The following is a 26,352-nucleotide window of genomic DNA, read 5'->3' as shown; positions in this document are numbered from 1 at the left end:
AGCCGCTCCTGCTTCCACAGCACCCGTGCCAGGGTGAGGCTCCCTCCCATAGTGCCCCTGCCCCTCCCACGGGGTGGCGGTCTCCTGGCCCCAGAGCTCTTGTTGGCAACCACCCTGTCCCTGGGGCAGGTTTGAACCTAGCAGCTCAGTAATCTGGGCACAATACCCCAGAATGCGGCTGGGGGGAGAAGGGCCTTTGCCCACCACTCTCCAAAGCCACAGCGGGCAGTAGTGGGCTGAGGACCTGGACCTTGGGATGCTCCTCCTGGAATCTTCCATCTCAGTTCCTGTCACCTGTGCGCCCTCAGCACCTACCTCCTTCCCAGCCTTCCAGTTCCTGCTCTAAGCAGCAGATTGAGAGGGAGGGGCACCTGCAGGGTCGGGGAGAAAGCCCGGATCAGGCCTGCAGGGGCTCAGGGCAGTGGTGGCCTCATGTCAGGGCCGGGTTCCTGGCACATCCACGACATACAAGCCATCTTTGCAACTCACTTTTATTGTTTCTTTATAAACTTCCTCTCCCATGGAGGAATATATTGTTATAGTCATTAGCTTATCTCTTTTTTAAAACTCTATGCTAACAGCAATGGAGCCAAGAGGAGGAAAACATAAGCTACGATAGAAAGGCACTTAGAACCTGTTAGAATACTGACGTCCTGGAATGTGCAACAACACACCAATGACAACCACAAAAAGTACACCGGCCCTGCCGAGCCTGGTCCGTCACCGAGTCGCATGCTGAGCTCGTCGGCCTTCCAGTGCCCTGTTCCTCCACTCTGCTCAAGTCGCAAACCCATGACCCCGCCAGGGACTTAAGGCCTGGGGCCCTCACAGGGGTGGGGGGTGCTCAGGGCCTCGGTGGGGCCCGAAGAAAGGAGACCAGCTCCCTCCTACCTTGCTCATAGCCCCTTCGAGGGGCAGAGCCAGTGTGGCTGGGCCCTGTCAGGGCTGGAGTCCAAAGCCCAATGGCAAGGTGGGCCGGGTCAGGGTGACCCCTCTGGGACAGAAGGGCAGTCCGGGAGAGGGTGGGGTCAGCAGAGCTGCCAGAGGACCTGCAGGGCCACTAAGGACCCCAAGGCTGTCTGGGCAGCTGCCTCGTTTTATAGATGGGGAGGTGGAAGGGCCTGGCCACTCAGAGGCCTGGTGACAGGGCAGGCCTAGAAGCCAGAACTCCCAGCTGCCAGGTGGGAGAGGGAGCAGGGAGAGGCCCCAGATGGGGGGGTGCATGGCTGCGTCCATCCCTCAGGGTGTCCTGGGATGGGACTGGGGCACAAGGCCCTCCAGCACCACCCTTAAGTGGTTCTGGCCCCTGCCAGGGTCCCTCTGAGTGGCACAGAACCTGGGGGGGGGCCCGCTGGGTGTTAGGGGTGGGGAAGTGCCTCTGAGAAAGCGGCCCAGCAGGGAAAAGCCAGAGGAAGCAATGTGTCATGGGTCCAGCACCCTCCTCCAGCCACCGCTTCCCTCAAGGCCTTCAGTCCACAGCCTCCAGAAAGCTCCCAACACAGCACTGACTGGGAGCCCCCTCCCCTGCATGCTGTCACTTGGAGCCCCCAGACCAGGAGCTGTGTCCCAGCCTGTGGTCGGTCGTCCCCAGCCAGCCTCCCCTTCCTGGTACAGGACCAAGGACCCGAAGGCGTCTGCAAGGGGCGCTGCCCAGGCCAGGCCCAGTGGGGGTAGAAGGAGGAAGACGGGGCGCTGGGCCTGGCCCCACATGCTCCCTGAGCCAGGGCCCAGGTCACTCAGTATCTTGGCACCACAGCTGGCCTGGCACCTCCCCTTGCCAGCTCAGGGACCCTCAGACCTGCTTCCCACGCTCCCAGGGTGCCCCAAAAGGTAGAGGGAGGAGACCCCGGGGTGCAGGGGTGGAGTGGCCAGCTATCCCGTCTGGTACTGCAGGCCTGGCCTGGGATGAGGACGGCGGCTGCAGAGCGGGCCTCCTCCTAACTAGTGGGAGGCGCCTTGTCCTGGGGGGCATGCTTCTACCTGGGGCTTTGCAGGGGCCTGCATCTGTCTTGCTTTCCCTCTGGAGGCAGGGTCAGAGGGAAAGGGGTCCAAGGAGCCCCCAGGGCAGGGGCTGGGTAAGCCTAGGAGGGAAGGGCAGGCCTCTGGTCCCTGGGGGCTCCTCTCAGGAAGGGGGAGCCTGGTGCCAGCAGGGAGGGCAGATGCCACCCCCTCTGCTGGGAGAGGGTGACTTGCCATGGGTGGTCACTAGGTGAGGGAGGTGCCAGGGTGGGAGAGGGAAACGGGAGGAGGTCGGGCAGGGGAAAGCCTCTCAGAAGCTGAGGGCCAGGTGGTGGGGGACAGACAGGAGCGAGGCTTCAGCACCCAGGAGCACAGCTCTCCCTGCATGACAGGCCAGGTCCCCACCCGGGGGCTGGGAGGCCAGCCATGAATGACCTAGCACCATCCTTGCTCCCGGCGGGCTGGGCTGGGGCTGCCCGGGCAGTAGGACATTATTGCTATTTCACAGAAGAGTTTCCGTTCGTCGGGGGCAGTGCCAGGAGCTGCTGGGGAGGGGCCACCACAACTGTCCGCAGGATGGGTTCAGTTCACCACAGCCGGTTTGAGCAGCACCGAGCCCGGTGGGATGACCACCCAGCCAGGGGCCAACGCCTCTGGGCTGCTGGCAGCTGAGTTGACGCCCGTGGACAGGTCCAGCACGGTGCCTGGCAGCAGGGGGAGTCCATCGGGGCTTGGCCGGGAGCAGCTGCTCTCCGTCCTTTCAAGGGGCGTCTTGTGGCCCTCCATGCCCAGGGCCCTGGTGGGCACCGACCCACGCCCCTTCTCCCCCTCGGCCTTGCCACCAGCGGTGCCAGCAAGGAGGGAGACCACAGGCAAGCCCAGTCCGCCAGCCCCAAAGGGCGAGGGCAGCAGCGGGTTCTTGGCCAGATTGAGAGGCAGGACGGGGCCTGGCAGCCCAGGGCCCATGCCCGCCCCACCCCCACTGCCCCCACCATTGCCACAGGCCAGGGCACTGAGGTCGAGGGGGCCGGGGGCCAGGGGTAGGGGTAGGCCGGGCAGGCCAGGGCCTCCAAAGAGGGCAGCTGGGTTGGGGATGATGATCTGGGCCCCACTGACATAGGGGCCGCCGTCAGGGGCGGGCAGTGGCGGCTTGGGGGGTGGGCGCAGCTGCAGGAGCTCTTGCTGCTCGTGGGACACGAAGTGGCCATGGGCCTTGATGTGCTTGCGCAGTGAGCTGGGGTCCGTGTAGCGCTTGTGGCAGCCGGGCGTCTTGCAGTAGTAGGGCTTGTCCACGTAGTGAGTGCGCGTGTGCTTAAAGCGGTCACTGGAGTTGGAATAGCGCTTGCTGCAGCCCTCGTAGGGGCAGACGTAGGGCTTCTCACCTGCAGGGTGGTGCAGTGCAGTGCCACCATGAGGGCTCTCTCCCCTTCCTGGGTCTCACCCCATGCACTCAACATTTCCCCAGGCCAAGCACTCCCTGGGAACACAGACGCCCCAGTTCTGGGGGCAGGGGGCATCCCCAGCACATGGCATGAGATCTGCCCCCAGGCACGGCACAGAGGCGGAAAACTCAGCCTGGTTGACGCCAGCTCTGCCTGGCCTCGCCCTGCACCCTCTGCTACAGAGGGTGTGCCTTTCAGCAGCAGAACATGGCCTTGGAGGCCGGGCCCGGTGGCTCACGCCTGTAATTTCAGCACTTTGGGAGGCCAAGGCAGGCAGATCACTTGAGGCCAGGAGTTCCAGACCAGCAGGGCCAACATGGTGAGACCCCATCTCTACTAAAACTAGGAAAACTAGCTGGGTGTGGTGGCAGGTGCCTGTAATCCCAGCTACCTCGGAGGCTGAGGCAGGAGAATCACTTGAACCTGGGAGGCAGAGGTTGCAGTGAGCCAAGATCATGCCACTGCACTCCAGCCTGGGTGACAGAGTGAGTCTGTCTCAAGAAAAAAAAAGACACCATGGCCTTGGAGATCACATCCTGGCACGAGGCGCCCAGCGTGGGCCTGGCCACAGGGAGTGCTGCCTGGGCGCTACTGCCCTCACTCAACAAATGGCTGAAGGTTCACCAGGCATCTTCTGCTGCCCTGGCCAGAGCAGGGGGCCACATGTAGTGACTGACCTGATACATGGCTCTCCACCTGGAGATGTGCTGCCAGGGTGAAATAAACACCAGGAAAAAACATACACATCAGCTCCTTGAGGCTTTGTCATGAAATGAAGAACTTTAATATCTCACTGATTTGTCTTTAATAATGAATTGATAACACGTTGGATGTACCGGGGTCAACGAACCATATTACAATTAATTTCACCCATTTATTTTTGCTGTATTTTATGCAGCGATTAGGAAATGTAAAATTATGTCTGTGGCTCCGACAGCCAGAGCTGTCCTGCTATGGGCCTGGGCTGTAGTGAGGAGTGAAGCCGACCTGGCCTCTGCGATCACAGAGGTGGCATTAGTCAGATGATACCCACGGGAACCAGGAAATGGCATTGGTGCTCCAAGAGCAGGTGCTGGGTGGGGGTCTGACCCTCAGGGGATGCTTCCCCTAGCAAACTGCATTGGAAAAGGGACCCCTGGGCGATGAGATCAACCCTCATCTCTGAGGCCCGCGATTTACTTAACAGTCCCCTCCCCCTGGGGACCTGCCCAGCCGGTCTCAGCTGAGCGCCCTCTTCATGGGCCAAGCCGCCCGGCCCCGGCGTCTTACCTGTATGCGACCGGTTGTGGATCTTCAGGTTCTCCAGGCGGGAGAAGCTCTTGCTGCAGGTCGGACAGCGGTGCGGCTTCTCGTTGGTGTGTGTGCGGATGTGGATGAGCATCTTGTACCTGCTCCAGGGAGGGCAGGGGGCATGGCTCAGCTCACTGGAGACCCCAGTCCTCCCTCTACCCCTCTCTTCCCCACCTCACCTGGCGTTGAAACCTCGGCCATGGCGGGCGCAGCCCTCCCAGTGGCAGCAGTACCCCGCATCCTTCTCGGGCTTGACATGGTAATCGTTGACATGGTCCACCAAGTCTTGCAGGAGCTCAAAGAGCTGGTTACACTGCGGAGGATGGGAAGTGTTCTGAGCCCATGCGGGGTGACCTGCCCCAGACTCCACACTACTCTTCCTGGCCCCCACTCACCTTGGCCCAGCGACACACCAGCTGCTTGGGCAGGGGCAGGTCTGGCGAGAGGCACTTGTCCTTGGGAGGGGTAAGGAAGGAGGAGGCAGGCAGGTGCAGGGCCCCCCCGGAGCCGAGGGGCAGGAAGAACTGGAAGGAGCTGGGGACACCATCCAAATAGCGCAGTGGCTGGAAGTCCTGGGGTGTGAGGGGAGAGCTAGTCAAGGTCCTGCTGGCCCAGAGCCCCCCTGTCCCATCTGTAGTGGACTGAATGGTGTCCCCAAACAGAGACATTCAGGTCCTCTTCTCCCCAGCCCCTACCTGTGCATGTGGCCTTATTTGGAACTAGGGTCTTTGCAGATGTAATCAAGTTAACATGAGGTCACACTAGATTAGGGTGGGCCCAACACCCAGTGACTGGTGTCTTTTTAATTTTTATTTTCTTAATTTAAAAAATATATATAGCCAGGTGCGGTGGCTCACGCCTGTAATCCCAGCCCTTTGGGAGGCTGAGGTGGGCGGATCACTTGAGGTCAGGAGTTCAAGATCAGCCTGGCCAATATGGTGAAACCCCATCTCTGCTAAAAATACAAAAATTAGCCAGGCGTGATGGCACATGCCTGTAATCTCAGCTATTTGGGAGGCTGAGGCAGGAGAATTTCTTGAACCTGGGAGGCAGAGGTTGCAGTGAGCCGAGATGATGCCACTGCACTCCAGCCTGGGTGACAGAGCTAGACCCTGTTTAAAAAAAAAAAAAAAAAGGCTGGGCACAGTGGCTCACACCTGTAATCCCAGCACTTTGGGAGGCCGAGATGGGCGGATCAGTTGAGGTCAGGAGTTCAAGACCAGCCTGACCAACATGGTGAAACCCAGTCTCTACTGAAAATACAAAATTTAGCCAGGTGTGGTGGTGTGTACGTGTAGTCCCAGCGTGGGAGGCTGAGGCAGGAGAATCGCTTGAACCCGGGAGGCAGAGGTTGCAGTGAGCTGAGATCCGGGCCACTGCACTCCAGCCTGGGCAGTGGAGCAAGACTCTGTCTCAAAAAAATAAATAGAGATGGGGTCTTGCTATGTTGCCCAGGCTAGTTTTGAACTCCTGGGCTCAAGCGATCTTCCCACTTTGGCCTCCTAAAGTGCTGGGGTTACAGGTGTGAGCCACCGTGCCCGGCCATGACTGGTGTCTTTATAAGAGAAACCAGAGAGAGATTCGGACGCAGAGGGACAAAGACCGTGTGAAGACAGGGCAGAGCCTGGAGTGAAGCAGCTACCAGGCTAGAGTGCCAGGCATTGCCAGAAGCTGCCAGAAGGCAGGAGAGAGGCAGGGAAGGTTCTCCCCTAGAGCCTTCCAGGTAGACTCCAGCCTCCAGAATTATGAGGGGTAACACATCTGTTTTTTAAACCACTCAGTGTTGGGGTACTTTGTCATGGCAACCCCAGGAAACCAGTCCACCCCTCTCTCCGGAACTCTCACCCCTCCTTACCGAGGCACTGGGCACTGGAGGCAGGTCCCCGTTGCCCTGGCGCTCGGGGGACAGCGAGCTGCTGCCATTGGGGGAGTCCAGCCCAGATGGTGGTGACAGGCTGAGGTCCAGGAGAGGGGCTGCTGAAAAGCGTCCCTCCCCCTTCTCAGGGAACTTGGAGTTCAGCAGGAAGCCTAAGGGAGAGGCACAGTTCAGGGTGTGCTGGAGCATAGAGTCCCGGTGGGCCAGGTACTCCTGCCTCCGAACCCCCACTGTGACCTTGGGAGCAGACACCAGCCATGCCCCCAGACCACACGAATCTGAGGAGCAGCCTGTGGAGCTGACAGGTGTGTGACACCACCCACCACCTCTGAGCTTTACCAGCCGCCAGAGCTTGGCCCCCGTGAGCCGGGAGGGGGAAGTGCCCACTTTGCAGACGGGAATGGTCTGGCACGCAGGGTTAATAACAGAACAGGACTCGAACCCAGGGCCCCTGGGTCCCTGTCAGGCGGGCAAGTAGGAACCTTTCTAGCTTTTCCCAGGCCCCTTCCTGCCTCAGTGCTCCCTTCTGTAAAGTGGCAGGTTCGGGCTGGGCTGCTCCCATAGCCTTCCCCTTCAGACAAGCGGTGAATCTGGTTTTCAGGTGACTCTGCTCTTGGAGGCAGGGCAGAAGTGGTGCACACCACCCTGGGCCCAAGCACCGGGAATCCCTGAGAGGCACCTCCTGGGCTTAGACCCAGCCTCTGCTGCCCGGGTTGGCCAGCGGCACCACCCCACAGCCCAGGGTGCAGGTCCTGGGACTGCTGCCACTCCTTCTGAATGCCTGGTTGCCCGACCAGCTCTGTTCCAGATCTGCCTAGAGGCCTCAGTTTGCATCGTGTGCCAGCCACGTGAGCTGGGCACTGCAGCTCCCACCTCCCTGCAGACATACGCTGCTGGGCGGATGGAAGGACAAGCGTGTGGGCTTCCCGTGAACCGGAAGCCGAGAGGGGCTGCAGCTACATGCTGGTGGACACACTTGGCCATTCTCCCTGTCACCATGACTGGATCAGGGCTGAGTACCCCTGCCCTGCCCTGCCCAGGGCCAGTACCTGAGGGCGGGGAGCCTGGAGAGCCAGGTGTGGGGCTGTCATCCACCAGGCCCAGCTCCCTGTGCAGAGCACGGGGCCGGACCACACCCAGCGTCCTCTCCCGCTTCTCTCTTGCCGCCCGGAGCTTGGTGATACTCAGCTTCAGGTCGAGCGGCTCGTCCAGGGAGTGCATGGTGAGGGGGCTGGAGTTGGAGGTGGCAGCAGGCAGTGGGCTCCCAGCTGGTCTTCACGCAGGAACCTGGGGAAGGACAGGAGCTGTGCTGTGGCACTGAGACCCCAGGCTTCTCCTCGGGCTGTACTCATGACAGTCTAACAGGAGCAGGAGCAGGGGGCAGTGTGAGGTTGTCTCCTGGGTAGGGAGACCCTCCGAGCGACCTGGCCGGCAGCTATCATGGGGGGAGAGCCAACAGCCTCCTCAGAGATTCCGCATCTGCTTCCCATGAGTCTCTTGGGGAAGACAAAGCTCATGTTCTTCATTTTGCCATGAAACTGAATTTTATTTGCTGACAGAGTCTCGCTGTGTCACTCAGGCTGGAGTGCAAGTGGCACAATCATAGCTCACTGCAGCCTCGACCTCCTAGGCTCAAGCGATCCTCCCACCTCAGCCTCCCTGGTAGCTGGGACTACAGGCAGGCACTGCTCCTGGCTAATTAAAAAAAAAATTTTTTTTTTGGTAGAGATCGGGTCTCTCCATGTTGCCCCAACTGATCTCGAACTCCTGGCCTCAAGCGATCCTCCTGCCTTGGCCTCCCAAAACGCTGGGACTACATGCCTGAGCCACCACACTTGGCGAAACTGAGTCTTTTACAGGCATCGCCTCAGATCGCAGAGCTCAGAAGTGGAAGAACTATCAGATTTGCCAAGACCAGCTCGGTCGGGAGACTAATCCAGCGGCGCTAGAGGAATTAAAGACACACACGCAGAAATATAGCGTTGTGGGGTGGGAAATCAGGGGTCTCACAGCCTTCAGAGCTGAGAGCCTCGAACAGAGATTTACCCACGTATTTATTGACAGCAAGCCAGTCATGAGCATAGTTTCTATAGATTATAGACTAACTGAAAGTATTCCTTATGGGAAATAAAGGGATGGGTCTGGCTAGTTATCTGCAGCAGGAGCGTGTCCTTAAGGCACAGATCACTCATGCCATTGTTTGTGGTTCAAGAACGCCTTTGGCCGGGCGCAGTAACTCACGCCTGTAATCCCAGCACTTTGGGAGGCCAAGGCGGGGAGATCACGAGGTCAGGAGACAGAGACCATCCTGGCTAACACGCTGAAACCCCGACTCTACTAAATAACAAAAAAAAAATTAGCCAGGTGTGGTGGCGGGCGCCTGTAGCCCCAGCTACTCGGGAGGCTGAGGCAGGAGAATGGCGTGAACCCGGGAGGCAGAGCTTGCAGTGAGCCGAGATCGCACCACTGCACTCCAGCCTGGGCGACAGAGCAAGGCTCCGTCTCAAAAACAAACAAACAAACAAAAAACCAAACGCTTTTAAGCAGTTTTTCTGCCCTGGGTGGGCCAGGTGTTCCTTGCCCTCATTCTGGTAAACCTACAACCTTCCAGCGTGGGCGTCATGGCCATCATGAACATGTCACAGCGCTGCAGAGATTTTATTTATGGCCAGTTTTGGGGCTAGTTTACAGCCAGATTTTGGGGGACCTGTTCCCAACAAGATTCAAGGCCTGAAGCCAGATCTCCCGGGAACTGGCTAGCCGTGTCCTAACAGCCTTTTCTGACAGAGCAGGAGCCATGCTCCGGACTCCCACCCTGTTTGACCCCAAAGATCTAGAACCAGGCCAGGGGGCAAGGAGCATCCTCTGAAATGGCCGGCAGGTAGCCACGCTCACCTCCAAGGAACTTGCACCAGGCAAACCGAGAAAGTGGGCACAGCCAGGGGCCCCGCCGCCCTCCCTGCAGAGGCCTAGAGGAGAGGCATTGCAAGCCAGGGAGCCCCAGGGCGCTGGGTCGCCACCAGGGGGCAGCTGGGGATTGTGGCCTGGCCTGGCCAGCTGGGGCAGGGTTGGTGGAGTTGACCAGCTGTATCTGGGGGTTAACATATAAATGTGTAGAAATTATTTTTTACTGGAGATGGTATTCTTTTAGTATAATTTCCCATGCTGTAATTTTCATCATTTTTCTTAGAATTTCTCACTGGTTTAATTTTCATTTTCTTTTTGGAAATGGAGTCTCTCAGTCACCCAGGCTGGAGTGCAGTGGTGTGATCTGGGCTCACTGCAACCTCTGCCTCCCGAGTTCAAGCGATTGTCCTGCCTCAGCCTCCCAAGTAGCTGGGATTACAGGCGTACACCATCACACCCAGCTAATTTTTCTATTTTTAGTAGCGACAGGGTTTCACCATGTTGGCCAGGCTGGTCTCAAACTCCTGACCTCAGGTGATCTGCCCGCCTTGGCCTCCCAAAGTGCTGGGATTACAGGTGTGAGCCACCTCGCCTCACCTGGTGTAATTTTCCTCACATGCAAATGATCTAACAGTATCCACCGACCCAAGAACAAGGTCAACGCTTCATTCTAAACCCAAACTTCACATTCAGAGCAGCAATCTTTTCCTACGCGGTTGAACACGACATTTCCTTGCGTTTGTTCACTGGGATTATTACAACTTGAAAATCTAACTGCCACACAATCACACTGTGAGATCCCGTCTTTCGCGGTATTGGGGTCTTTACTCAATACCAAAGGGAGGCCTTGGTGGACATAACTACTACATGGTGAAATACTTTGGATATGCCCCCGTGTGTTTCCCTGGGGGCTAGCATAGCCTGTGAGTGGGGAGAGCTGCCCAGATGCTGTCCACAGGGCAGGACAGGAAGGCAGCTCCCACGTCCTCCCCTTCTGCCCTGACTCTCCAAGCAAGTAGGGCATAAAATGGTCCCCCCTTCACTGGAGATCCTCTGCTTCTAAGGACACATCCCCAGACCCCAACCCAACATGGCTGACACGGGGGTCTCAGCACAGGGGGGCTGCCCACCTCTCCCAAGGCTGCATCATCAGAGCCAGGGCAGCTGCACTAGGCCGTGGGACCTAGATCTGCGATTCGCCCCTGTTGGAGCTGTCAGATTGTTTGAATTTGCCTCCCAGGCCATGCATGGGCCAGGGGCTCCCAGAGATGCGGTGGGGTAGGGACCACACCCCTGCTAGCAGGTGGGTGGGTGACAGTGATGGATGGACCAGGGTCCCCTCCACCGCTTCTCTGGCTGGACAGGGAGTTGCCCTCTGCCTGAACCCCTGCCAGTTCCATCTGTCTATCTGTGTGTCTATCGTCCTGCTACCTGTTTATTTTTAGACACAGGCGCAATCCAGCCTCCCCGAAGCTCCTCTGTGCTGGGAGCCTGGACGGGGAGGAAGGAAGTAAATATTTATGCTGATGAAGAATTCAGGAGCCAGGAAGGGCTGGTGGCCTGGTCCCTTGGCTGGCCTGGGGCCACAGGCCTCCCCACAGCCTCTGTCCTCACCCCCACCCCCACCCTTCCGGAGAAGGGGACCACAAGGGCAGGATGGTTTGGGAACTGGGAATTCCAGCTGACGGGGACACTCACTGGCAGCGCTGCCCAAGCAACATCCTTTGGCACCTGCCCCACTGCCTTCCCAGGACAGATGGGGACTCGGGGGAGCCAGGGGCCCTGAGTCACCTTGTTCTTAGGGCCTGCAGGGGACACTTCCCCAGGAGGAGCCTGTCTCCCCAGGTGGGGCCAGCCACACGGCCCAATGCCAGAGGGAGGACTCCAATGCCCCCCCTTCATCAGCAGGTCCAGTCCCCAGGGGTACCCCCACACACTTCCTGCCACTGGGTCCTGCCAGGGAGGCAGGGGTTCATTCCAATGCAGGCCAGAGCCCGGCACACGGCCTGCGTCCCTGCCCCCGGGAAAGGAAGGAGCTGCCCCCAGCCCTACACCTCCCAGCATCCCCGTTCCAGGCCCTCCCCACCCAGAGTTTTTCCTCCAGTGGAGGCCCCACCCCAGAGGGGAGACGGTCAGTGACCCTGCTTCAGTTCTGACCTTGGCCAGCCTTAAAGCCTCCCCTTCCACCCCCGCCCCGACCGGCAGCAGCCAGTTCTGGGCTCTGCTCTGTGCTTTTGTTCCCGGCTGGGTGAAGGGGGCAGGCGAGAGCTAGATTCCTGCTCTCCTGAAAGCCTCGGAGGCCCAGAGCGGGGAGCAGCGGGCCTGCAACCTGGGAACCCTGAGTGAGTGCCCATGAGCGGGTGGCCGTGGCTCTCCCCAGCGTGAGGCCGACAGCCTGGCTCCGGACAAGCTCAGCCAGAGGCCTGGGTGCTAATTACTGCGGGGTCCCGAGGGCAGGAGCCGGCTCTCGGTCAGGTGGGGGCACCCCGTGGATGCTCCCTGGGCGCAGCGCAAGGCCCGCCGGCCCCACGCCCCTCTGCGCCTCCTGGTAGAGCCTTCCGTTCCTCAGTTTCCCCCCTGGTGGGACGGCGCAGCGTGGAGGGTGCACAGAGCCCAGGGCCGCGTCTCTCGAGCACTCAGCCCGGGATGCGCCCAGGGCAGCGCCCCCACACGCAAGGGCCCAGGGGTTGGGGCGAGGGCTGGGGGTGTCGGTGGGGGGTGGGGGCCGCCGCGGTGGCCGCGGAACCGGCCGCTGCGCGGCTCCTCCAGCTGCAAAAGGAACTAATTAGAGCGGGGCGAGCGGGAGGAAGCGGCTGCGGCGAGGGAGGAAGAGCGCGGGGGCGGCCGCGGGGACCACCGGGGCGGCGGGGGCTTCGGGGGACCGCGCCCGGCCCTTCCCACCCCCCGCAGGGCGGGGGTCACCCGGAGGGTGGGCTGGACGGGCCCCCCGCCACCCCGGCCGAGACAATGGCTGCTATTGTGTGCCTGCCCGCAGCCCGAGCAGACGGCCCCCAGCTGCAGCGCTGGCGGAGCCACCCGGCCCCCCGCCCGCAGTCCCCGGCCAGGCCAGGTAGCCAAGGATCCCGCCCCGGCAGGCGGGGCCGGCCACTGTCCCCACCCTCCCTACTGGAAGGCACGGGGCGACCCAGCACACTCAGGGAAACTAAGGCCCGGAAAAGACAGTCTCTTCCAGGGCCCCTTGGCCTGGGGTGGGTCATACACCAGAGGGGGTAAAGGACCATTAGGTACTGACCACGTGTCAGGCCCATCTGTCCATGGATTCAATGAGCCCTCTACAACCCTGCCTGGCAGGAGCTGCTGTCATTTTCCCGGTCTCACAGATGGGGAAACTGAGGCTTGAGATCACTAGGCTAATAGGGAGCTGGTTGGAGTCCTGCTCTGAATAAAGCTCCTTCTAGGCCAGGCGCGGTGGCTGACGCCTGTAAGGCCAGCACATTGGGAGGCCGAGGCAGGAGAATCCCTAGAGTGCAGGAGTTCTACACCAGCCTGGGCAACATGGAAAAATCCCGTTTGAAATAAAAAAATCAGCCGGTGGCCGGGCGCGGTGGCTCATGCCTGTAATCCCAGCACTTTGGGAGGCCGAGGGCAGACCACCTGAGGTCAGGAGTTCCAGACCAGCCTGGCCAACAGCATGGCGAAACCCTGTCTCTACTAAAAATACAAAAATTAGCCGGGCGTGGTGGCAGGTGTCTGTAATTCCAGCTACCCGGGAGGCTGAGGCAGGAGAATCGCTTGAAACAGGGAGGCAGAAGTTGCAGTGAGCTGAGATCGTGCCACTGCACTCCAGCCTGGGCGACGGAGCGAGACTCCATCTCGGAAAAAAAAAAAAAAAAAAATAGCTGGGCGTGGAAGCAGGGACCTGTGGTCCCAGCTACTCGGGAGGCTGAGGTGGGAGGATCGCCTGAGCCTGGGGAGTTTGAGGCTGCAGTAAGCCGAGATCACACCACTGCACTCCGGCCTGTCTCAAAAAACAACAAAAAAAGCTCCTCCTTTCCTGCTTGGGGGAGGGTGGCTGGCAGGCCCTGAGCCTGTGGAGGTGCAGGGTGCACTGGGGGGCTGTGTGCACCCACCCTGAGAAGCACTTGGTCTCTTTGCAGAAGGAAGCGGGTCCTCTGTAAGATGGGGCTGCATCCCTGCCCCGCTCCCAGCAGCATGGGGTCAGGTGAGTGACCAGTGTGGCAGTGTTGTCAAGGGCAATGTGAGGAACACCCCTTGCCTTGGAGTGTCCTGTGAGTGCCCTTTCGGTCAGCAGTGGCCATTTAGCTGAGAACTTGGGGACAAGGCCTCAAGATGCATCTCTCAGAAGTCTATGTGGTCACCTTTGTTTTTTTTTGTTTGTTTGTTTCTTTTTTGAGATGGAGTCTCACTCTGTCACCCAGGCTGGAGTGCAGTGGCGCGATCTCAGCTCACTGCAAGCTCCGCCTCCTAGGTTCACAGCATTCTCCTGCCTCAGCCTCCTGAGTAGTTGGGACTACAGGCACCCACCACCACGCCCGGCTAATTTTTTTTTTTGTATTTTTTTAGTAGAGACAGGGTTTCACCGTGTTAGCCAGGATGGTCTCGATCTCCTGACCTCGTGATCCGCCCACCTCGGCCTCCCAAAGTGCTGGGATTACAGGTGTGAGCCACCAAGTCTGGCCTTTTTTTTTTTTTTTTTTTAAAGACACAGAGTCTTGCTCTGTCTCCCAGGCTGGACTGCAGTGGCGTGATCATGGCTAACTGCCGCTGAGGCTCAAGAGATCCTCCCGCCTCAGCCTGCAGAGCAGCTAGGACCACAGGTGCACCACCACCACACCCAGCTAATTTTTAAATTTTTTATTTTGCAGAGATGGGGGGGGTCTCCCTGTGTCATCCAGGCTGGTCTCGATCTCCTGGACTCAAGCCATCCTCCTGTGTCTGCCTCCCAAAGTGCTAGGATTACAGGCAGGAGCCACCACGCCCAGCCCGTCGTCTTCTAATTTAACAGAAAGAGGAAGTGAGTCCCTGGTCACTCCTGAACCAGTCAGCGAAACCCTGGTCTGTGGGTGTCCCTGAGTCTATTACTGGAACCATCACTTCAGCACTATGGTCTTACAGATGGGGAAACTGAGGGCTGAAGGGGGAGGCATCCAGCCCAGGCTGCACAAGTAGGTGGCAAACCCACAACCAGAAGCCACGGGCAAGCAGCATGAGGACAGTACCCACAGCCAGGTGCGGACAGGTATGCCTCTCCTGTGAAGGCAGGTGCTGTTTCATCCCCATTTTACAGATGCAAAAACTGAGGCTCAGGGGAGTGAAGTGACCCATCCAAGGTCACACAGCTTGTCCGTGGCAGAGCTGGGTTTCAACCCCAGGTAAGTCCAGAAGCCATGTTCACTATTGGCCCTTCCTATGTCAGGGGCTCAGGCTTGGTACCCCCTCCCCGCCCAGGGACTTGTGGGGCTAGGAGGGATAGCAGAGCAGGCAGTGGGTGGGCGCTGGAGGGGCTGGCTGGGGTGGGGGGCCCACCAGGAGGCTTGGAGAGCCGAGGGCAGATCTGCTGCCAAAGCAAACGGCCCCACAGCCCTGAATTCCTGGGAACCAGCTGCGGCTCCCTGCTCTAGCCAAGAGCTCCACCCTCCTTGGCCGCCCAGCAGCAGGGGCTGGCGGGCAGGGGCAGAGCCTGCTGGGGGCCCCAGGCAGGAGGCCTCGTCCTCTCAGGGCCCCCCTTCCTGACCAGGCAGCAGAACCGGACTCGAAACCTGGGGCCCCACCCGGCTCTGCTACTCCCTCTGCGTGTCTCTTCAGTCTGTGCCTCATCCCCCTCATCCCAAATGGGATTATATAGGACCCCCATGTTGGGTTTCAGGGAGAAACCAATGCAGTGCTGCACATCCAATCACTATTGAGTGCTTCTCCTTCGTCCGTAACGTTCAGCACGGAGAACGGTGCCTGGCACATAGTAGGTGCTTAATAAAACGTGCTGAATGAATCGTCGCCAGTGTGCATGAGTCCATAGCCTTTGGCCCGTCTACCGCTGTGAGGGCAGCTGAGTGGGGACTGGCCATCCCCTCTATGCCACTGCAGTCTCACCCTGAACCAGGAGAACCTGGGCTCTGCCACCTGCCAGCCAGCGTGCACCCTAAACAAGCCTATGCCCCTCAAAGAACCTCACACCTCTTCGATCCTGGGGAGTGACCACAGCTGGCCCTAACCACCTTCCAGAGCCCAACTGCATCAAAGAAAGAGCACTGGAAGGCCCCGGGAAGGCCTGATCAACCCTGGAAGGAGCTGGCTGCAGAGAGGCCTCCTCCCAGGACTGGGGAGGGAGGAGCTTATCCTGAGGCCTGGCCCAGCAGATCCCAGGAGAGGGGCCAGGGCAGGCGGCACTTCCTGGAAGAGTGGGGGATTCACCGTCCCTGGGAACCTTTGGCTCAGTAGGCAGCCCCTCCCCCTCCCAAGACGGGGCACTCAGCCAGCACCCCCGGACCTTTTGGGAGGGCAGACCCCCTCCCGGGGTGGGAACACAAGGGGCCCCAGGTGACCCAGCCAGGGCTGACCTCTGCCCTCTGCCGTGGGGTCCTCGGGAAAGCACCTGAAGATGGGACGTGCCAGGGATCTTTTTTCTGCGTGTTCACAGTGTGCCCCAGGGCCAGGCTGCCTGGTTACAGCCCCCTGTGCCACCCCTGGCTGTGGGAACTCAGAAAGTCCCTGCTGTCTCTGAGCCTTGGTTTCCTTGTAGGTAACAGACACCACGGCAATGGTCCCTGGGATTCAGGGCATCTTGCAAGGAAGGGCCTTGTCCCCATGCCTGCCATAAAGAAGCTGCCAGCTACTGGTAACCGAGAGGATTCTTGTTTCCGGCCCCAGGCTGGGGGTTCCCTGCACAGCAACTTGGGCCTGCCAAGGTCACCCAGATAATTCAGGCAGAGCTGAAGCTGGAAGACGGGCCGGAGGGCTTCCCTGCCCTGCACCAGCCCGGGCTTCCTAGGAGATGCCCCACCAGATGCACTTCCTTCTCCAACGCCAGCAGGGAGGGTGACACCGGGCTCCGGGAGCCCCAGCACACACGCACGCACTCACACAGATGGCCATGGCAGTCCAGCTGCAGGGCCGGCCTGGCACAGAGGCCTCCCCATCCTGGTGGTTCCGGGCCCCTGCTGCAGCGGCCTCCACCCCCCGCTGCCTGCCCGCTGCTGCACCTTTGCACAACTATGTCTGGTATTTTCCTGTCTGCCCAGCTTTGGGGGGGTGCTTGGAGCTATGAGCACCGCCTGCACCTGGGCCCCAGCCAGAGGAAAGCCCGCCCCGCAGCCCCCACACCTGCCCACCCACCCGGGCTGGGAGGGGAGGGGACCAGAGCACTGGGCCCTGCCACCCAAATCCCTGGGAGGGGCTGGCACCAGGGAGCGAGACAGGGATGCACGCCCAGCAAGGCTGGGGCACAGACAGCCCAGGCCCTGCCAGGCGGCACTGCCATTCTCGGCAGACCCAGCCAGAGCTATGTGAGGCCAGCAAAGGGATGGGCCAGTGTAGCACAGGACATGAGCAGGGATCCACAGCACCCCCGGATGTACAGACACCTGTGCACAAATGTGGCACACACAGGACATCACAGTAACCCCTTGCCCCAGTGTCAGGGCCAGGACTCAGGAGCCTTGGCTTCTGGGGGAGAGCAGGGATGAGGCCGGGTCCCCAGAGCGAAGGAAACACCGCGCCTCCCAAGCCACGCCTGGCTGCAGGCAGATCCCACAAGGAGCTCCTAAGTCCTGGGGGGTCGGGGCATGCCCGTGGCCCACGCCTCCCCTGCCTGGGGCCAGGTACCAGGTCCACTGGGAACGGCACCTGCCAACTCCGAGAGCAGGAGTGGGTAAGGCGGGCAGTGGACCTTGGCCTGCCCTCCTGCCTCGGTTCTCCAACCACGCATTCATGCATTCCAATGCCAGGCCCTGCTAGATCGAACCGGACCTTGAGGGTGCCCCGACCAAGGTGGGGTGGGAGAAACAGTGTCGGGGCGGCTGCTCCTGCAGGGGGTCGGGCACAGATCTGGGTCAGCCTCATGGATATGGGGTGAAGAGCCTTGGGGAGGTGGGAGCCCTGCGAGCCGGTGCCCGGTCAGCATGCCTGCTGCACACAGTCCATCACCTTGATGACCCCGTGAACGGATGCCATTTTCCCCATTTTCCATGTGGGGAAACCTGCCACTGTCACAGAGCCAGCAAGGGGCACAGCTGGGTTCGCCCGCAGACCCCAAAGCCCAGTGCCACAAAGGACCAGAGGCATGGCCCGGCTGATCTGCAGTGACTCTACCAGTCATGGAGTAGACAAGGAGGCAGGAGAGAAAGAGGCCCCTCAGAGAGGCTGGGACAGAACCTAGAGGGCACTGGGGAGCCACAGAGGGCTCTACACAGAAGAGTGCCACCTGCTCTCTCAGCCCAGAGCCTCCTGCCCCAGGCCCTCTCCTTTGGCACCTCCCTTCCTCAGGATCCCCTGCTCCCTGGGAACCTGATGCTCCCAGGTGCCAGCTCCTCCCTCACCACCATCCATGCCCCCCTGTTCTCCTCCAGCCACCATCCCCTTCTGCCCCCTCCTCCACCAAGTGCTCCCTGGTTCACCCTCCCCAACCTCGGTCTCTGGAGCTGCACACAGGCTGTGGGTCCAGGTACCCGACGGCCTGCTGGGCAAAGACTTGCCTCTGTCCACCCCCGCTGGAGGCAGGCTGTCCCGGGTCCAAGTCCTTGCCAATGCATCACTGAAGCCACAGTGTCACCTGTGCACAGCGTGGTGTACACAGCGCCGACCTTCAGCCCCAGGCCTCCCACTGGCCCTGGCATCCAGAGCCTCCTTCCAAGAAGGGAGACTGGGAGTGGGCTGGGACACGTCTGGGACGCCGGGCAGCTCCAAACCCGCTGTGGCTACTGAAGAGAAGGCCTCACCAGCAGACCCCTGCCCCAGTTCCCACGGCCCCTGGCACGGAGCCCACCCCATCCACCACAGTGAACTGGGCAGTGAGGCAGGGAACCCAGAATGAGAAAACTAGGCCTGGGTTTCCCCATCCACAGGAGGGGGCCTGCTGAGAGGACAGCCGAAGCTCCAACAACCCCAACCACTCACCTTAGGTGGCACAGTGGCACCTGCCCTTCACATATCCCAACACCTGGCACTCCGCAAATGAGTCCATCTCATTCATGTATTCATTCACTCGACAGACATTCCCGCCCTTACCCCCAAGTGAGGAGGGGAGGGGTAGGTATGGGGGGGTTCGTGCCCAAAGAGGAATGTGACTTGCCCAAGGTCAAGGCTAGAAGCAGGGGCTGGTCTCCTGACATAGATGCCTCTTTCTCCCCGTCCCAGGCAAGGGACCCAGGAACAGAGCTGGACAAGGGTGTGGTGGCCCCTAGGAACCACCCTGGCCAGCTGGGATGGTGGGAAGGGCCCAGATCCCCCCCAGCTCCATCTCCTGCCACGCCCTCCCAGCCCTGGCCCCCAGCCCCAGACAGCTGGGCAAGAGCAGGCCCAGCAGGGCACCGCACACACAGGACTCCAGCCCATGCCCTCCTCCTCAGCCACCCGCCCCTCTCTGCTCGCCTACTCTGGAAGAAAGCAAGTCCAGAAGCCGGGGACAGCCTCCAAAGCCATCGAGGTCCTTTTCCTTCCAAAGGGGAACACCCACTGGCAGGATCTGCCAGGCCTGGTGGCTCCAGGCCCTCGGGGCCCAGTGTCCCTAGAACCAAGCAGGGTGACCACTAGGTGCTCTGGGGGGTGCTGGGGGAGGCCGGGGCTGGCAGGGAGACGAGCACCAGCACAGGGTTGGGGGGACTTCAGAATAGGGAGGACAATGGAGGCCCCTACAGCCTTGCGGGCAGGGGACATCCCAGCTCAGAGTCAGTCTGCCTGGGAGTTGGGGTGGGGAATGGGGGCTCTGGATGAAGGCGGGAGTGGCCCAGGGGAGAACTGGCCAAGGCAGGCCAGGACTTGCTAGACAGCCCCAGGCAGACAATGCAGGGAAGGGGAGAGGCTTCTTCCAGACACGTTGGCCCCCGTCATGCCCTTGCAGTGGATGTGGGGGCAGGAGTGGAGCTGGGGGGATTCCCAGGCTAAACCGACATTTCAGGGGTCAGGGCCAGACAGCCCCAGACTCCAGTTCCCCTCTGTTCTTCTCCGATTGGGAGTGACCTCGGGCCAAACCCTCAAATGTCTCAGAGCCTCAGTTTCCCCCCACCAGCCTCCAACGACCTCTTGACTACCAGGGTCCCAGCGAGGCTGCCCTGAGAGCGTGCTGTGCCAGCGGTGGGGACCCTCCATGTGACGGGCAGGATTGTTTTCCGGAGGCTCCCGGCCGGGGGCTGACTCAGTCCACTCAGCGGTCTCCTGGGGCCTCTGCTGGCTTCCCACCCGCCCTTGGCCATGACTGGAGGAAGGGGCCAGGGCTGGGTCTCCGTCCCTTCCCCGGCAGCCATCTGCCAAGGCTGGAGTCCGTGTGCACGCACATGTGACACTCACAGGCCGGCCCATCCCTGCGGTGGGCACTACCTGGCCTCTCAAGCACCGAAGACTAAGGGCACAAGGAGCCCAAGTCACCTGCCCCCCAGCCATCGAACTGGAAGAGTCTCAGCCCCCACCCATCCCCCAGCAGGGGCTGCTGGGGCAGATGGGAAGCCCCCACCCCTCAGCTGGAATCACTTCCCATCTCCATGCCCCCCAGGCCCACTTAGCCTGGCCACCAGCTAACCAGAATCCTCCAGCCCATCTGGGGGAGCGGGGGAGTGGAAGGCGAGCACCCGGCCTCTGTGCCTGCCCAGCCTCACCCAGGGGCTAAGCCGGAGCCAGGAGAGAAACCTGGGTCTCCTCCAGGCTGTGCCCTGCAGACCCCGCCACCATCATCACCATGATCCCTCTCTAGTCCCTGGGATCAAAGCAGTGCCCCCCACGCTGGCCCCCCAGCAGAGTACTAGAGGTGCTTGTTGGAGTGCGGAGTCCCCGCCCCCAGCCACGCCTGACTTAGAATTCACCAGGGTGGGGCGGAGGCGGCCACCTCAGAAACCACTGAGAGGCAGATGTGGCCCGGGAGACTCGCTAGGGCTGTGGTCCCCACACCCAGGGCTGGCAGCAGGCTGGGGCAGGGTGCAAGTTCCCAGAGACGTGAACCCCCAGATACACATCAGGGCCTCAACCCATCTCTGTGGACCCTTTCACAGCCCCTGGGAAGGGAGGCAACTTAGGCAGAGGGTGGAGAGCATCTTTCGGCTGGTCCCAGAGATCCCCTAGCCAGCAGGGAGAGGGTCTCTTACTGCTCAATACACAGCCCCGCCAAGCTGGGGATGCCCCCTACCCCTGAGAAGGGCATTTATCTGGGTGAGGGGAAGACCACCCAGGACCTTCCGGGGTTCTCCTGTGGCCTCAGTCACCTGCTGTGAAATAAAGTAACAATTATAGCCATGAGGAGAGGAAGGGATTCAGGGGACACTTTTCTCTGCAGCCACCCCCGCCCCAATTCCACCCAGCACAGGGCCTCTCCCATGGAATCAATTTCCTCCTTAGGTGCCAGAGCCCCCTGGGCCTCCCCTTAGAGGCAGGAACCTTCGGAGGCAGCCTCTGGGGCTGGGGGTCAGGCCAGGTGACCCACAAAACTGCCTCCCCAGGAGCCCCCCCAAGATGCCCCACAAGAGCTCCACATCTGGTCCCCCAGTCACAGCTGTCGCCACCCTCCCTCATCCAGAGATTGCCCCAAACCCTGGCCGGCACTGGCCCTCACCCCCTGGTCCAAGTGGGGAATTCAGATTCCAGGCGAGTGGAGCGGGTGGCTAGAAATACACATGGGAAATTGTTGCCGGGAAAACACATTCTTCCTCCTATACGGCTGCCCAGACCCTGAGAGGATTAGGTGGTGAGAGGACACTCCCACCGCCCGGGGCCAAGGCCAGGCCGGGAAGGAGGGTGGAGGGGAGAGTGGGGGCCTTGGAAATGGGGTCCAGGCCTCCCTCCAGGCCCCGAGAAGGGGCCCTGGGAGACCTTTGTTTTCCCTCCGGCCTGTTCACTCTCAGCCCTCTACTTGTCCTCCCTGCAAGGGGAGTTCAGGCGGGGGAAGAAATCGCTGTGGCTACCCAGTTGCAGCTGGGTTTCTCAGAAACAAAAGCTTTGGGGGGACGCGGTTCACACGATTGTTTGCAATGAGGTTTTGGGATGTCTGTGGCATCCAGTTATTCATCCGGGCTCCACCCTCGGATAATTGAGAGTTGGCTTTTGCTGGATTTACACCCTCTTTCCTCCCCCTGACCCCCCTCCACTCAGGCTTCTCATGGACTCTGGGAGCTCACCTGGTCTGACCCCTTGGTTTCATAGACAAGGCCGGGAGAGGGGAGGAGCCTGACCCAAGGACCACTGGAAGTTGGTGGTGGAGCCAAGACTTGAACCCAGGGCAGGAGACTCCCAGGCCAGGGGCTTTCCCCGGTCACCCTCCAGGCTGTGACTAGGCTCTAGCCAATCCCCAGAAGCCACTGACCCCAAAAGCAGCGGTGCCTGGAAGTGGGGTGACTCACTGTCTGGCTTCCCAGGGCACCCCCTCCCCATTGGTGAGGGAGGGACTGGCAGGTGTCCCTGTGTAGAGAGCCAGGAGCAAGGAGAGAACTCCCCAGGGGGCCTGGGCCAGGGTCACTCAGGGGCCGAAGAGCCCCAGCTGGAGGGATTTAACACCAAATGTCAAAGGTCACAGACAGGGAAGGGCGGGCAGGCACAGGGGGTCAGCGCTAATGGCAGCTCCGGAAAGGAGGGGGAGGAGGAAAGGCTAAGAAAAACAGGGTTGCTTCCAAGGGGTCCGCACACCCCCCAAAACACCATCCCAAGTCCCTGGCACTGTCTCCTGCTTGGCTGGCTGCAGACAGGGCCAAGTTGAGCTGGAGGTGGGTGGTAAAATGGGCCAGGCTGGAGCTTGGCAAAGGGTGTCCCGGGAGGGGCCTCCCAGGTGCAGCCCCTCCCCCTGTGCAGGCCAGGCCAGCTAGGAGGCCCAGCCTGGGCTCTGGGGAGAAGGAGAAGCAGAGGGGGAGGTCCGAGGTCACCAGGGATGGGTGTGTGGGCTGGGCCTGGACAGCTGTGGCACTGTGGCACCAGAATGGGGCTTAGGGAGGGGTGACCCAAGGGGCCGGTTTCCCCTCCCCTGAGCCCGGGGGCTGGAAGGCCCTCCGAAGCGCAGTGTCTCTGGGCTTCCTCCCCAGCCGCAGGCTGGCCCCACCTTCCCTCCAGGATGCCAGGACACGCAGGATGGCGGCCTACTACCCAGGGTGCCAGCCTCCCAGAACCATGGCCCAGGCCCTTTCCATGGCCCAGACCAAGCCCAGGCCTTGGCCAGGTCCCCAGCCGGCCTGGCTGCCCCGTCAGTGTCAAGCGTTCCCTCCAGAGCCAAGATCCTGGGCTGTGATGGCTGGGGGCCCAGGGCCCCTCCCAGCATCCCTTCCAGCTTCCCAGGCCCCAGGGCAGGGCTGGGCAACTCCTTGAAACCATTGCTTCCCGGCCACCCTCTGGCCAGGCTGGGCGGGCCCTCCTGGACAGGCAGACAGGCTGCACGCTGCCCTGCTGTGGCCCGAGTACCCTGCTGGGCAGGGCAGCATGCCAAGGCCTCCAGGTGCCAGCCTGGATTCCAGCCCCATCCCAGGGGGCCAGCGGGGAAGCTGTGCGTGCTTCTCCTCCCTCGGGATGCACCTGCCTCGCCCCCTCCTCCACCCGCTCCAGACCCGCCCTCCGGCGAGTATGGACCCCCTGCCATCTCCTCCCTGCCAGGCCGGTCGCCTGCGTCCACCCGGACCGCAGGGGAGTAACAAGTGCCGGACTTGTCCCAAACTCCCAGTCCTGACCCCCCAGGGACGCCCCTTCCCGAGGTCCAAGGAAGGACCTGGGCTTGCGAGGGGCAGCAGGAGGGAGACTTTCCCGGCCAAGGGAGGAGGCACCTTCCAAAGCCCTTCCTAGCAGCAGCCCCGGCGCGGCCGAGAGGAGGGGCGGCTGCCCCGGACAACTTCATGCCCAGGCTCCGGGTACCCCCCTCTCACCTCGCCGCACGCCCCCCACCGCGGCCGCCCAACTTCCCAGCTGAAGTTTGCGCCCGCCCCGGGCCCGGGCGCTGCTCGGCCCGGCCTCCAGACGGAGGGAGGGAAGGAGGGAGAAGAAAGACCGAGAGCTCGAGGGACCCGGCCGGGGAGCCGGCGAGGGAGGGAGCGCGCGAGCCAGCGAGCGAGCGAACGCGGGGGCCTCGGCGAGGGCTCACAATGGCCCGGGGCGCGGACGCGAGCGGGGGAGGAGACCCTCGGGCCCCGCAGCCCCGGCGCGACAGGCGGGCCCCCACCCCCGCCCCGGCCCGGTCCCCACGGCGCGACGCCCGGGGGGCTTCCTACCTCAGCGGCGGGGGCGATCGGGATCCGGGCTGCGGGCTCCGGCGGTCGGGGGGCGCGGGGAGCCGAGCGGGGGAGGGGCCGGGGCGGGCGGGGGCCGGGGCGCGAGGCTCACAGGGCGCGGGCTCCCCTGGCACGGCCGCCCGGCGCCCGGCCGCTCCGCCACATCTGCAGCTCGGGCAGGGAAGGTGGCCGCGGCGGCCGGGCCGTGCGGGGATGTCTTAGAGGGAGGGCGGGCGGGCGGGAGGAGGGAGGAGGGAGGCGGCGGGAGGAGGGCCCGCCGGCCGCGGAGGAGGGCGAGGAGGAGGGGCGCGGGGGGCGGCCTCCACCCCACCCCTCCCCTCGCTCGCTCGCTCCCTCCCTCCCAGCAAAACCCCTCTCACCGCTGCGGCCCCAGGCCCGGGGCGCCAGCTGCCAGGCGGGGCGTGCGCGTCGGGGGAGGGGGCGGCGGGAGCCGGCGCTGGGCCGAGGGAGGGGGAAGGGAGGGCGGCGCGGCCGCGGGGAGCGGGCACCGGGAGGGAGGGGTGGGGGAGGGAAGGGGGGCGCCGAGCCGCGCGCGTCCTCCTCGGCCCCATCCTCACGCCACCCCCCCGCGGCCCCGCCCCCGGCCCGAGGGCAGCGCTAGGACACGGCCCGGAGGTGGCCTGGGGGGGGCGGGGGAGCCCGAGACGTCCCGCCCTCGGGGAAGCCCGAGGAGGGGGCCGGGCACGCGGGCCCAGAGGAAAAGCCCCGCAGACCGGGAAGATGGAGGAGGTCGCGGCGGCGGAGCGGGCGGGGACCCCTCGCCTCCTCCCGCGGGGTCACCTTGGCCAGGCCCCCCTGCGGCCCCGGGCGGCGGGGAAGGCGGCAGGAATGCCTCTCTGCGGGCCCTGATTTCTCCGCCCAGCCCAGTTCCAGGAACGCGCAGGCAGCGCCCGGCGGGCAGAGGTCCCGGATCCCGATGCCGGGCGGCGCAAACCAGGGTTCGGGGCCCGGCGCAACCCCTCACGCTGGTCAGACGGCGGGCGACTCCCTGCCGTGCCCTCGGTCTCTGTTTCCCTCACGGTAGAATAAGGACGAGGCCCGATGCCGAGCAATCCGAGCTTCCGCTTGGTTCCTAGCTTGGTCCCAGCATTTGGGACCACCTGCGTCCACTAGCCCGAGCGCCGCGGGAGGTCTAGATCCCTCCTGGACATCAGCACCCTGCGCGGCGCCCGCGGCCAGGGCAGCGAGTGCAGTGAGCGGATACACGCGACGGAGAAGCCCCGCACCCGGCCCAGCTGTTTTCTGCCTCGTGTTGAACCACAGACTCGCGTTCTGAGTGTGTTTTGTTTGTTTGGGCTAATCCCGTGCCCCCCCGCCCTGTTATCTTCTTGCTGCTCTGCTGTATGCTGGCAAATCGTAGTTCAAAAAAACAGCCCTCCTGCTGTTGGACACCCCCCTCTTCCCAACGCAGTTGGCCTTGAGGAGCCTAGGAGACGAAAAAGGCATCCCAGAATCAGCATCCCCTAGAGGTGAGGCATCTGACGCTGGTTTTAAGTCCGTCTTCATTCGTGCATTTGATGCTGCGGTCCCCGCCAGAGCCCGAAGCACGTGGCTCTTGATCACAAGGCATCCATGGCAGGCACAAGGATTGGCACATAGTAGGTGCTCATGGGCTGGTGCCCAGATGGACACACAGTAGGTGCTCATAGGTTATGTGGACACACAATCGATGCTCATTGTATTTTAAGAGAATGCACACATAGTAGGTGCTCAGGACGTTGTGGGTGAATGCACACATAGTTGGTGTGGACTCGTAATGGATGCTCATGTTTTGGTCTAATGAACACATATTAGGTGCTCATGACCTATTGTGGAAATGGGCACATAGTAGGTGCGCAGGAGCTGTAGGTTGATACCTGGAAGGGATGTAGGAAGGCCGTTTGCCTGGAGCAAAGGCTCAGAAGTTGGCGATTTGGAGGTGACCTCCCCCAGCCTCCACCCTCACCTCACCCCGGTCTCCTGAGTGTGGATAATGTGGAGTGTGGCCGGGTTAAACATTAGCCGGGAGATGGGCCCCGGGGGAAGGCCAGTTTCGGGACCTAGCGCTTCCAGGAGGGGGCTATTAAGGGCCAACTCTCTGGGTCCGGCGACCTGTGCGGGCGTCCGGAAGGGCCGAGGCCGAGGCCCGCAGAGCGCCCCCTCCCGGCGCCGGGAATCGCTGCGCTTCAGCTCGGAGCCCTGCCCTGCAGCCGACCGCATCCGACCTCAGACAGGCAGAACTGCAGCCCTGGGGTCGAGGTGTGTAGAAAAAAGGTACAGGAGACGCTAGTTTAAATCTGTTAGCAAAAATGTTTATCGGTCGGGCGCGGTGGCTCATACCTGTAAGCCCAGCACTTTGGGAGGCCGAAGTGGGAGGATCCCTGGAGGCCAGGAGTTGGAGACCAGCCTGGGCAACATAGCAAGACCCCCACCTCCCACCTAGTCTCTATTATATTTTTTAAAAATTGGCTGGGCGTGGTGGCTCACGCCTGTAATCCCAACGTTTTGGGAGACTGAG

General features: G+C 61.8%; 1 protein-coding gene and 1 long non-coding RNA gene across 3 annotated transcripts; one reads left to right on the top strand and one right to left on the bottom strand.

The window, feature by feature from the left end:
• Window positions 1-475: 475 nt before the first annotated feature.
• Window positions 476-24,560, bottom strand: GLIS2 (GLIS family zinc finger 2). Its single transcript, XM_031002653.3, has 7 exons — window positions 23,835-24,560; window positions 7,617-7,854; window positions 6,547-6,719; window positions 5,087-5,263; window positions 4,871-5,004; window positions 4,671-4,789; window positions 476-3,341 (listed from the first exon to the last, which is right to left on the bottom strand). Exons 2-7 carry the CDS (start codon window positions 7,786-7,788, stop codon window positions 2,542-2,544), a joined length of 1,575 nt encoding a protein of 524 aa, XP_030858513.3. The 5' UTR covers window positions 7,789-7,854; window positions 23,835-24,560; the 3' UTR covers window positions 476-2,541.
• On the top strand, window positions 11,717-15,450 carry LOC129527536 (uncharacterized). 2 transcript variants are annotated; one of them, XR_008672522.2, is made up of 5 exons: window positions 11,717-11,816; window positions 13,593-13,657; window positions 14,322-14,470; window positions 14,744-14,828; window positions 15,323-15,450. It is a non-coding gene; the product is annotated as an uncharacterized lncRNA (long non-coding RNA). The 2 variants fall into 2 exon arrangements; XR_008672523.2 differs by lacking the exon at window positions 13,593-13,657.
• Window positions 24,561-26,352: the final 1,792 nt, after the last annotated feature.

This window comes from Gorilla gorilla, chromosome 18, assembly GCF_029281585.2.
Source record: "Gorilla gorilla gorilla isolate KB3781 chromosome 18, NHGRI_mGorGor1-v2.1_pri, whole genome shotgun sequence".
In the NCBI taxonomy this organism is placed as follows: domain Eukaryota; kingdom Metazoa; phylum Chordata; class Mammalia; order Primates; family Hominidae; genus Gorilla; species Gorilla gorilla.
This window is presented reverse-complemented; position numbering and strand designations above follow the sequence as displayed.